Below are 13,055 nucleotides of genomic sequence, written 5' to 3'. Positions count from 1 at the left end.
CCGAGCCACTGGGCCAGCCCTCAACATATGCTCTTAATCACTACACTATCCTCCACATCCCTTACCACCCTTGGTGATCTGGTGCCCCGATTAGAGCTTTGAATATATGGAGGAAGTGCCTGAATGGAGTACCTCCAGGCATTGGAAAAATGAAGAGGGTCAGGCATCAGAGGTCTCTTGCATTGTTTATAGGTATCATCCTTTATTAAATTCCACAAAAAGGAAAACAAAATTTCTCTCTGGGAATTTGAGTCATGGAGTCATTCTTTCTATGTCAGGTTTCGCATGCATCTTACACCCCTTGAGCCATTCAGATAAATCGTGGCCACGACAATGCCGGGTCCAAGAATTCCTGGGAAACAGAGGGAGGGAGGATGAAGTGGACAGGCTGATAGGATGGTAGTGCCACTATCCTGGCTGCCCAGGGTCGAAGCCATCCCCATGAACTTACCAGGCATTCATACCATTCCGTGAGGACACCACCTGTTTGGCACACATGATGTCATCCAGAATGTGGCGGTTGAGAAGGTCTGTGGGGAAGAGAGGGATATAGTGATCTGGTGTATTGGGGACAGGGTGCCAGTGTATGGAAGGAATAGGGGTTCTGGGTTCCTTGGGGACATGAATATTATCAACAACTACATTAGTTGATTCTGGATGACCTTGATTTCCTTCTCAGCTGGTTCCTTCAACTGCCATGTTGGTTGGTTCTGTATAACCTTACTCATGTTGACTGATCCTGGATGACCTTGACTGTTATGTTGGCTGGTTATAAATAACCTCAATCACCATATTGACTGGTCCTGGACAACCTGAAACTCCATGTTGGCTAGTTCTGGATGACTTTAACTGTCATTTTATGTAGTTATGAATGATCTCAACTGCAATGGTGGCTGGTCTGACATCACCTCAACCACCATGTTGGCTGGTTGGGAAGCTATTCAACTGAAAGGTTGGTTAATCCTGGTGATTTTAAACACTTTGTCATCAGGTCCTGGATAATCTCAGCTCCAATTTTGACTGGTTATGATATGAATGATCTCAATCTCCATGTTGGTTAGTCCTGTTCAACCTCAGCCACCATGGTGCCTGGTTCTAGATTATCTCAACTATCATGGTGGCTGGAGCAGGATGGGCTTAACTGTCATTCTGACTAGTTAATGATCTCAACCTCCATGTTGATCTTTCCTGGACAACCTCAATTGTCAATTGCCATTTTGACTGGTTATAAATAATTTCAAACTCCATGTTGACTGTTCCTCAAACTTTCATTTTAGATAATTCTGGACTACTTCAACTTCCATGTTGACTCAAAGTGAACAACCTTAACTTTCATTTTAGCTAGTATTGAAAAACCTTAACATTCATGTTACCCTGTCCTAGACAACCTCAACCTCTACCTTGGCCAGTCCTGGACAACCTCAACCTTCAAGCTGGCCAATCCTAGGTGACCTCTCTGTCACTGTGTCAGGACTTGGACAACCTCAAAGACCATTTTGGCCAACCTTGAACAACTTCTATTGCTATTCAATTTTGTTCTCAACAATACCACACTTGTCTGGAAAGTTCTCTCTTTTCTGCACAGAGGTACGTTGTTTCTGTTCTTACAGCCAGACATCTGCTTCTTTCTTTAGGACCTGAATAACCTCAACCCCAAATTCAGGACAATCTCTTCCCCCATTACACATGGGGCTCCGTTTCCTGTTTCCTGGAGACTTCAGCCTCCATTCCGGGTGAGATTTGGGAGCTCTGAGCCTTCCTGACCTAGACATTTCAGTACAATCTGGGTAAGGATACAAGGTGGTGTTTCTAACAGTCCAGGCAACTCTACTTCTTTCCCTATCGTTTTTTTGCTTGTTACTAGAGATTATGGCTTAAACAACCTTGCCCTCTGTGGATTGGGAAGTGGGGCCAGGCAGGGCTTCAGGGTATCCCCATTGCTGCCTCACCACGACACTCCATGTGACAGAGGTTCTGGGTGGGTGTAACACCATTGTCACACCACCAGGCGGAGTTCAGCTGGAAAAGGCCATATTCACTGCTGCCATCAGGATTGTGGTCCACGAAGGAGGTGTCAAAGCCACTCTCATAGTGTGCCACGCACAGCCCTGTGGTGGGGGGGGGGGGGAGGAAGCGGTAGAAGGTAAGCATGGGTCCTGGAAATAAAGGAGGGGAGGAGGGTGGGGACAGTGATGGTTATCATCTCAGTTGTGGGGGTGATGATCTTGGTTTGGTGGTGGTGTTGATGTTGGTGATTTTGGTGAGATGTCAGTGATGGCAGTGGTGATGGTATTCATGGTGATAATAGCAGTGATGACATTGATGGTAGTGATGGTGTTGATGGTAGAGATGAGGGCAATGGTTGTGAAGGCAATGATGGTGATGACATTAGGTTAGTGAAATGACTCATCATAGTCAGGGGATGACCAAGAGGATTATGCCCTGGCCTGGGGAGGTGATAAATGACAAGGAGGGGCCTGGGTCTGAGTGTGGTGGGTGGCTCGGAGTGTGAGCAGGACATGGGGCAATGGGAGTCTCACAGTCTCCAATGCTGTAGCCCAGGAAGCCATTGAGGCCCGCCTCCTCCAGCTTCATTGCCAGGTTGCAGCGTCCATAGATCTTGGTATCCACAGTGGCAACCATCAGCAGGGTCAGGATCACCATCACCGTGCCCCAGGCTTGCATCATGACATCTACCACAAGCACTCCTAGACTGTCTCCTTGCTCCAGCCTCACCATGCACTGTTCTGAACTAGGGTATTCTGGAACTCTGGGCTCTATGAGCAAACATCTAAGTGATAGATTCCAGAACACAGAAGCCAGAGGGCTGGGTACCTCAGCATATTCCCCAGTGCCAGCTCTGTTACACACACATAAGGGAAAAAGAAAGATAGTGACATATACACAGGGATGGAAGGAGATAAAAACAGGGAGAAACCAAGATGTCAGAAAGAGATGCAGAGAGGGGCTGTGGACACACAGAGGACAGACAGGACTCACACTTGGCCCGCATTCTCCTACATTCTTTAATACTATCCCATTATACTCCTGTTAATCATGCTCTGGCACTTAGTTACCTCAATTTCCACTCCCTCTACCCCTCATCACCTCCATTGCCCCCACTCTGCTGAGTAGTCAGCTCTGCTGACTAGTGCCTACTACCACCTCAGATTCCTCATGCTTTGCAAAATATGACCACCACGCCCTCACCCTCTGCCACCCCCTGCCCCTTACCTCCATTTACTCATCCTCAGCACCTCCTTCACCTCTCTTAATTTACTGTGCCCTGTTCCACCCTGATTTACTGGAATCTGCCTCATATTACCCCCATTCAATCACACTCTGCCCCTCGTTACATATTGTATATTATATATTACATATATATACACACTCTACTGCTTTTTCTCCTCCGTTCTCATTCTACCTTTTATTCACTTACACTGCCTCTCATCCATTCATATTCATTCACACTGGGCCTCATATTACTGCAATTCCCTAGCCCTCTACTTACCGTTACCCAAAGTCTCTCACATCATATTCCTTCTTCACCTCTATTCCCTCTCACTCAGACTCATTTGCTACTTTCACCTCTACTTCCTGACACTGCATCAGATGACTCCCATGCCCTCTCACATAGCCCACCCTTCAGCTTTGTTCATTGACTCTGGACTTCATTCTCTCCCTTATCCTCTCTTTCTGCTCCTTCACCTCTATTCTCTAATGCAGCCCGCGTATTACCTCCATTTCCTGGACCGGTGCCCCACATTACTCCCAAACACTAGCTCAAGTTACCCAGGTATACTCACTCCATGCTTGGTCATCTCCATTCTTTCTCAAATTTCTCTTAATTGCCTCCATTTACTCTCTCTTTGTCTCTCATTGTCTCATTCATTTAAATTCACTCCTAATGTGACCCCCATTTCCACTTATCACTCCCATTCTGCTCCTGATTCACATCTAATTGCTCCCATTCTGCCCCACAGTACCCCCATTCAGTCACACTCTACCTCAAATTCAATATTTTTTGCTCACATTGGGCCCCATTTCCCGCACCTGACTCACCTTGGGCCATGTGACTGGACCTTCATCCCCTCTCCCTTTGCCTCACAATACCAGTTACTCACCTTCCTCTGCTCTTTCCTTCCATCCCCTCTCACCCTGCCCAGCATTACCTCCAATCGTGCACACACTTCAGCTCATTCACCTGGGCTGATTCACACTGGGACCCCTGCACATCCCTGGAACACGGCCTTGCATTATCACTGTCTAATCCTAGCCTGCCCTCACTCACCTCTCATCACTCTCCTCCCTCATAGCATTCCCACTCAAACCCGACCCGATTCATGTATTCACATTCTACCATGTATTCATCTCCCTTCCCTCTTATTCTGTCCCTTGTGCACCCCATTCTTCCCTCTATGCCCCACATTACCTCCATTCCTTCCTACTTTACCCCAAAACCTACCTCTTTACTGATACTGTGCCTCATAAACCATCATTCACTCACACTGTAATCCTTAGTACTCATATCAACTCTAATGTGTTATCAATTTCATTCACCGCCTTTCATTACCCCATTCACTCACAGTCTGCTCCCACTTTCACTCTGTCACTTAGACTGTGTCTCATTTTCCTATCATTTTCTCAGTCTCATCCATAATTTCCAATTAAAGCAAAACCTAAGGCATAGTTACTCCCTCATTCTGCCCCATGCTACTTACATTCACTCCACTCTACTACTCATTCACTTCCATTCCATAGCCCTTTGTCTCTCCAAATTCATCCCCAACTTGTCCTTCATTCACCATTATTCACCTCCCCATTTACTGACACTCACATCAGCCACGACAGAACAGTCTGATGTATCGTTCAGGATTTGGTTTAGCTGCACATATCAACCATACCACAAAAACCCATGGCTTCAAGAGGATGGAAGGGGACTCCTCTCTTGGAGGCAGGTAATTCAGGGTGAGCATGGCAGCTCCAAGGTTACTAGACAACTGGCTCCGTCTGTGCTGTTGCTCTGCCAAACTCACGTGCTACCTCATGATCCAAAATGACTGCTCATAATTGGCAACACTTTCGTAGTTCTGATAAAAATGTATCTTAAGAGCAATTGTTATGATGACTTACCAGCGAGGTTGGGGATGTCTGGGTGGGAGTATCACACGTGCAGACTCTGGTGGGACCAGCTACCTGTCAGCTTTCCACACCACTTTACCTAGCTATCTGCTGCTTAAGCCACTGTATGAGGAGGTCTCACCTGTAGGGACCAATGGTAGAGGATGCCCAAGACAGACAGTGGGGATCTGTGGGGACAGAGTCAGGAGTGCGGTTTCCAGGCTCTCGGCCACACATAGAAAGGTGCTGGCTCAGGTAGTAAATGGCCATCAACTGTGATTGGACGGCCACCGGCTGTGGCTAGTTGGCTGTCAGCTGTAACCAGTGAGCCGTTAGCCACTAATATAACTGCCGTGGCTACGCTAGCAGAAAATGGGGGCTAGCAAGAAGATGGTAGCTGGCAAGCATGAATTGCCATTAGGATGGTGGGTTGCAGACAGTGTGGATCCAGCCTCCAGTGAGACTATAGTGCCGCCAGCAAGAATATAGTGGTGTGACTCCCCTATCTATGGCTCCGTGGGTGTTCCTTTTTTGGCCTCACCATGTCCTGCATTCTTGTGTGGGGAGCAGGAGCAGAGACCCCGCCGGATGCCTTGCATGACAAATGGCGCAGCGAGCAGGGTACGGTGCCGGCCAAAGCTCTCCGAAGGGTGGTGGAGCAGTTTGTGTGTGTGAACACTCATTCTCAGGAAGACCAGGAGGAGCAGCTGCCGGAGAGCTGGACCCCCGTGGAGGGGTGGGAAGACGTGGACGGTTCCCCGACCAGCAGAGGCCAGAGAAAGCGAAGGTCGTTGCAGCCCTGTGGGCCGGGAAGTTCCTGCTCACGCAGCCCAGATGCGGGACTTGTCCCAGGAGGAAACGCTTGCTGAGTCCTCCATGGGAGATGAGGGTGAGGTCAAAGTCATCTCTCACCCCCAGGACAGCCCTGGTGAATGACTATGGACTATGGGGAATTGCCTTCTATCCCTAATTTAATGGACAGCTTGACTGTTTGCTTAGGAACATCCAACCATGTAGTGGAACTGGCAGATGTTTGCTTTTGTGTCTTAACTGGCTGCCATCGAGAATATGTAAGCACCTTGACTGTGAGTCACTGTTGTTCCAGCAGGGTACCCTGAGAGGCCCAGAGAGAGTGGCAGTGCCCTGAGAGCCCTGGCTGAGCCCAGGAAGTCTGGCTGTGCCCAGAGAAAGTGTCAGTTCCCTGAGAGTGGCAGTGCCCTGAGAGTCCAGGAAGTCTGGCTGTGCCCAGAGAGTGTGGCAGTGCCCTGAGAGCCCTGGCTGAGCCCAGGAAGTCTGGCTGTGCCCAGAGAAAGTGTCAGTTCCCTGAGAGTGGCAGTGCCCTGAGAGTCCAGGAAGTCTGGCTGTGCCCAGAGAGTGTGGCAGTGCCCTGAGAAACCCTGGCTGTGCCCGGGGAGACTGGTGGCACCCTAAGAAACCCAGGAAGTCTGGCTGTGCCCAGAAGGACTGGTGGTGCCCTGAGAAACCCTGGCTGTGCCCAGAGAGCCTGGCTGTGTCCAGGATATTGCATTCACCTCCAGGCTCCTCGCACAGGGCCCCTCGCGGAAGATGCTTGTCGTGTAGATTGTGAGGCGAGAGCCTGTAGGGGTGGAGTGTGGGGACAGAGCCAGGAGTGCAGTTTCCAGGCTCTCTCCCTCATGTGGAAAGGTGCTGGCTCAGGTAGTAAATGGCCATCAACTGTGATTGGATGGCCATCAGCTGTGACTAGTTGGCCATTGGCTGTAACCAGTGAGCCATTGGACACTAACACAACTGCTGTGGCTACGCTAGCAGAAAATGGGGGCTAGCAAGAAGATGGTGGCTGGCAAGTGCGGACTCAGCACGGCGGAGTGCAGGTTGCAGATTGCAGAGAAGTGGACGGCAGGTTTCAGATAGTGTGGCTCCTGCTTCCTGTGTCTCCAACCCAGCCGCCAGCGAGAATATAGTGGTATGACTCCCCCACCTGTGGCTCCGTGGGTGTTCCTTTTTGGCCTAGCCACATCCTGCGTTCTTATGTGGGGAGCGGGAGCTGAGACCCGCAGGCTGCCCTGCATGACAGGATCCTAGCTCTGTAGCGGAAAAGCTGGCCTCACATAGCTATGAATGTGCACTGTGAACCCTGGGATGGTTTCTGAGGGCCTGTATCAGTGGCTCAGGAACATTTCTGGAGCTGGCAATCACTGCACTCCAACACCCACCAACCCTAAAGGATTTCCCCCTCCACATAGGTGTGTGTGTGTGTGTGTGTGTGTGTGTGTGTGTGTACAAAGTGGTGAGGAAATGATGTTTGCAGGCGGGAAGGAGCCAGACTGGGATGGGTCCTAAAGGTCCAGCTGCTCCTATTTTCCCCTTCTTAATGCATTCAGAGGGCTGATACGTTTTGTACCCAGGAGGCACTGATCCTTCAGGAACCAAGAGATCTGAGTTAATCTCCTGCTTTCTCTCTTTGCTTTGTCTGCTCCATATATATTTCAGACCCTCAGATACCTTCTGGAAGTTCTACAGGATATTAAATAAAGAAGAGTAGTATTAGGTGGAGGTTAAGGATCTGACCTTGGGAACCTGTGTGACCTCGGGCAAATTACATAGTCTCTCTAGGACTCAGTTCCCTCATCTGAGAAGTGGGGGGCCATAGGACTGTTCACAGATAGTGGGGACTATCTGAGGCAGGTCATGTTATTTGCTTCACACAGTGCCTGGCACACAGGAGAGACTGAGCTAAGTCTGAGCCCCCGTTATCACCAGCTGGGCCCGTTGGCAGGAGCCTTGGTTTTCCTGTTGTGGCCCTTGCCCTCTGCAGTTTGGTCTCCACAAAGAAGCCTGCAGGTCATCTTTTTATTTTTTTTCTCCTTCTTAAAAAAGTTTTATACATACACAGTCTAATTTTATTTAAATCATCATCGTCATCATTTATATAGCACTTGCTACATGCCACGCATTGTTCTAAACCCTTTACAATTATCAACTCATTTGTCACCACAACCCTAATGAAGTAGGCACTATCATGACCCTCGTTTTATATAGATGAGGAAACTAAGCACAGAGAAGTTGAGTCCTGCCATCCGTTACAAAGCTGGTGGTGGTGGGGGGGTTCGAAATCAGGCTGTCTCCATCATGTTCATTTGTTTGGTTTGTTGTTGTTTGTTTTTGGTTCTGTTTTCTTCCCTGCAGTATTCTCAATGTCTAGAACACTACCTGCTTGTCATACAGGGCATCTGGTGGGGTCTCTGCTCCCGCTCATAAGAACGCAGGATATGGTGAGGCCAAAAAGGAACACCCTCAGAGCCATAGGTAGGGGAGTCAGACCACTATATTCTCTCTGGCGGCACTATACTCTCACTGGAGGCTGGATCCACACTGTCCGCAAACTGCCATCCACGCTTGCCAGCCCAGCCGCCATCTTCTTGCTAGCCCCCGTTCTTCTCTTTCTCCCTCCTTCCTCCTCCTCGTAGCCACAGCAGTTATATTAGTGGCCAATGGCTCACTGGTTACAGCTGATGGCCAACTAGCCACAGCTGATGGCCATGCAATCACAGTTGATGGCCATTTACTACTTCAGCCAGCACCTTTCTATGTGAGGCCGAGAGTCTGGAAACTGCTTTTTGGGGTTCTGTCCCCACACTGCTGTACAGGAGGTGCTTCAGCAAATTCCTGTGGAGCTTATGTTCTAGTGGTGCAAGACAGGCAATAAACAAGAGTCAAATATATGTGCACTTTCAACATTAATATATAATGCTAGATCACTTCAGACTGGTCTTTTAAAAATCAGACCCCTCTTATGGCTTCCAATTACATCCAGAATGAAACATGAGCTCTGTTCCTGGCAGAGGAGGCCCTGCAGCAGCTGGCCCCCAATCACCTACCCCTTGCCCATGTCTTCTACATTCCCAACACAGGGACACTGTTCCTGTTCCTCCAACATGCCAAGTTAGGTCCTACTTTAGGACCTTTGCAACATCCCTGCTGTGGGGACAGAATCCCAGAGAGCAGTTTCCAGGCTCTCGGCCTCACATAGACAGGTGCTGGCTCAGGTAGTAAATGGCCAACTGTGATTGCATGGCCATCAGCTGTGGCTAGTTGGCTGTCAGCTGTAACCGGTGAGCCATTGGCCACTAATATAACTGCTGTGGCTACGCTAGCAGAGAGAGAGAGGAGGAAGAACGGGGGCTAGCAAGAAGATGGCGGCTGGGCTGGCAAGTGTGGATGGCGGTTTGCGGACAGTGTGGATCCAGCCTCCAGTGAGAGTATAGTGCCGCCAGAGAGAATATAGTGGTATGACTCCCCTACCTATGGCTCCGTGGGTGTTCCTTTTTGGCCTCACCATATCCTGCGTTCTTGTGTGGAGAGCAGGAGCAGAGACCCCGCAGGCCTCCCTGCACGACAAATGGCGCAGCGAGCAGGGTCTCCCGCACGACACTCGGGTAGTAGATGGCCATCAGCTGTGACTGGTTGGCCATCAGCTATAACCAGTTAGCCATTGGCCACTGATATAACTGCCATGGCTGAGCTAGCAAGAGTGGATTGCTGTTAGTAAGGGGTTGGTTGGTTGGCAGAGAAGTGGACAGCAGGTTGCAGACCCTGTAGCTCCTGCTTCCTGTGTTTCCAACCCAGCCGCCAGTGAGACTATAGTGGTATGACTCACCTATCTATGGCTCCGTGGGTGTTCCTTTTTGGCCTCACCATATCCTGCGTTCTTGTGCAGGGAGCGGGACCAGAGACCCAGCATGACACCCCACGTGACACATGGCGCAGCAAGCAGGGTACGGTGTCAGCCAGAATCCCCAAAAGGGTAATAGAGCAGTTTATATGTGTGAAAGCTCAGCTTTGGGAGGCCCATAAGGTGTGGTGCCGGGAATGCGAGGCGCAGTCTCCTGGGAGACTTGAGCCTCCAGATGGCACACCACCCTCTTGACCATAGAAGGCGTCGCCTTCCTTTTGTTAATCTGCTGCTGCTGTAGGCTCTGGGGGTTGTGGACATCTTGCACTGAGGCCACCACCCACTTGGACACCTGGCATGGCGAGCAGGATTCCGACCAGGTAGGAATGGCGTCTGACTCTGGGCAGGAGGACGTGTGGCCCCCACACAGTGTGTGCTACCCGGTAGCCACTGTTCTCAGGAGTTGGATCCACAAGGAGCGGTGGGCGGACATGCATGGCCCTCCGGCCACCATGGAGAGGGCCCTGCAGGTTCTAGCTGAGCAGTTGCCAGAGGAGGGGAAGGGTACAGCTGGCCATGTGGGCTGAATGTTTCTCACCTCCTTGTGTCGTAACATGGAGGACGCACTTAATGAAATAGTTCAGGTGCCAGACCAGCAGCCCAGGGGGGAGGCGCTGGAAGCTTGGGACCGTCGGTGGGAGGAGGTTCTCAAGGCGATGCATCATAACTTGGAGGAAGCGCTTGCTGGAATGTCCCAGGTGCAGGACCAGGTGTCCTGGTGGGGGGCCCTGGAAGCTTGGGTCCGCCTGTTAGAAGAGGGGCCCCACAGTGGAGACTCTGAGGCAGAGGCGGAGGAAGCGAGTGGAGACAATGTAGCTCCCAACCCCAACGCCCAGCCCATTATGAAGCAAAATGTAAAACATGAGCAACCTTTGGGGGGGGGGGCGTTGCTGCCGGCAACCCCGCTGTGACTGAGTTCACAACCTACACCCCTTGTACTCCCACTGAGTTGCAGGAGCTGGGGAGGCGGTACCGACAGCGCCCTGGAGAGCCAGTCTCGGCTTGGCTACTATGTTTATGGGATGAGGGGGCAGACAACATACTTTGCTCCCCAGGAGAGATGGAAAAGCTAGCCTCTGTGACAGGGCATCCATCCTTGTGACAAAGGTTACAGAACTGCCATAGGTTGGCCCACGATCAGGGCAACCATTCTCTAATGGAGTGGCTCACTGCTGCAGTACGCACAGTATGGGGACAGGCTGGCGAGCTGCCAGACACTGTGAGTCAATGGTAGTCATATATAGAACTTACTCAAATCATCCGTGAAATGGGTATGAGACATACTATGTTCAACCCTAATATGCGGGGGCCAGATGATGAATGTTTTACAACCAGCATGAGAGATCTGGTTTTGGATACTGCACCTGCAAGTGCTTTTGGATCCTTGGTTGCCATTCTTACATCCTATGTGGGGCTGCGGATCCCTTAAGTTACAATTGCCATGGCCACCCGAGGGGATGTTGAAAGCCAGCGGCAAAGGAAGTTAAGACAGGAGGTCAGAGAAGTCAAGGCCTGGAAGCCCAAATCAAAAGTAAGGGGGCGAAGTCACAGGCCTCAGAGAGTAACACGCATGCAGATGTGGCGTGATCTCGTGGCAGCAGGGGTTGATCGGGAAAAATTCACTCTTGTTGGAAGTTTGGAAACAGTTGCATCCGGAACAACAGTTCCGGTGAAGCCTAAAGAAGTCTAGGAAAGCTTGACCCGTGTCCCTTGAGGACTTCATGCGGCTGCTTGAGGCCGACTCCTGTCAGCTTGATTGAGCGGAGGCAGGGAGAGGGGGCCAAGGTACCCGGTCAGAGGGGACGAGCGGGGACCGGAGGCCCCATGTGAAACTGTCCATACATTTGTCCCCTTTTAATGTGCAGAGGGTTTTGGCCTTAGTTGACACTGGTGCAGACTGCAGTCGTATTTATGAGAAACCTTGGCTGTGCCCAGAAGGTGGACATCGAGGGACACTCACTGGGACATTACTTGAACTGGACTGGAACTTTTTTTCGTGAGCTGGGTTCCTGACACAGGGCCCCTCACGGAAGACACTTGTCACATAGATTGTGAGGCAAGACCCTGAGGGGTGGAGTGTGGGGACAAAGTCCCAGAGAGCAGTTTCCAGGCTCTCGGCCTCATGTGGAAAGGTGCTTGCTCAGGTAGTAAATGGCCATCAGCTGTGACTGGTTGGCCATCAGCTGTAACCAGTTAGCCATTGGCCACTGATATAACTGCCATGCCTGAGCTAGGAAGAGAGGATTGCTGTTAGCAAGGGGGTTGGTTGGTTGAGAGAGAGGCGGACGGCAGGTTGCAGATAGTGTGGCTCCTGCTTCCTATGTCTCCAACCCAGCCGCCACCGAGACTATAGTGGTATTGTGGGGACAGAGCCAGGAGTGCAGTTTACAGGCTCTCGGCCTCACATGGAAAGGTGCTGGCTCACATGGAAAGGTGCTGGCTCGGGTAGTAAAGGGCCACCAACTGTGATTGGATGGCCATCAGCTGTGGCTAGTTGGCCGTCAGCTGTAACCAGTGAGCCATTGGCCTCTAATGTAACTGCAGCAAATGGGGGCTGGCAAGAAAATGGGGGCTGAGCTAGCAAGAGCAGATTACAGTTAGCATGGTGGAGTGCAGCTAGCAAGTGGGGTTGGTTGGCAGAAAAGCGGACGGCGGGTTGCGAATGGTGTAGAGCCTGCTTCCTGTGTCTCCAACCCAGCCGCCAGCGAGAACACAGCGGTATGACTCCCCTATCTGTGGCTCCGTGGGTGTTCCTTTCTGGCCTCACCATGTTCTGTGTTCTTATGTGGGGAGCGGGAGCTGAGACTCTGCATGACACCTTGCATGACACTGTGTGTCTCCTAGGTCACCGTTTATGTATTCTTCAGCTTCCCGTTTGTCTGCATAGGGTTCTTCAAACTGTCAATTCCTAGCTCTAGCCACTGGATGGAGCCAGCGACCTTCCCCTACTTCCTAGACTTTGTGCAAGCCACGCAATTCTGCCTTGCATCCTGTCTTCCCGTTCAATTACACCTGCAACCCCGGTGCTGCCCTTTAAGTTTAAGACACCGATATCCTGCCTGTTAGAACTTTCCTTAATTGGGTACTACCTTCCCCGCCATAAGGAAATTGGTCTTGGAAGTTTTAGTAATATGACGTCCTCAGAACAAAGTAAACACCTGCTCAACGCTTAGGCCCTCCAGCGGAAGAGATGCGGTGGGCGCGGCCAACCCCTCTGAGC

General features: G+C 50.8%; 1 protein-coding gene across 1 annotated transcript; it reads right to left on the bottom strand.

Annotated features, from left to right (window-relative positions):
- Positions 1-252: 252 nt before the first annotated feature.
- On the bottom strand, positions 253-2,685 carry LOC109439037 (sperm acrosome-associated protein 5). Its single transcript, XM_019719232.2, has 4 exons — positions 2,541-2,685; positions 1,950-2,108; positions 452-530; positions 253-352 (listed from the first exon to the last, which is right to left on the bottom strand). The coding sequence occupies exons 1-4, from the start codon at positions 2,683-2,685 to the stop codon at positions 253-255; spliced, it is 483 nt and encodes a 160-aa protein (XP_019574791.2).
- Between the last annotated feature and the right edge of the window lie 10,370 nt (positions 2,686-13,055).

Source organism: Rhinolophus sinicus, chromosome X (assembly GCF_036562045.2).
Source record: "Rhinolophus sinicus isolate RSC01 chromosome X, ASM3656204v1, whole genome shotgun sequence".
Lineage (NCBI taxonomy): Eukaryota > Metazoa > Chordata > Mammalia > Chiroptera > Rhinolophidae > Rhinolophus > Rhinolophus sinicus.
This window is presented reverse-complemented; position numbering and strand designations above follow the sequence as displayed.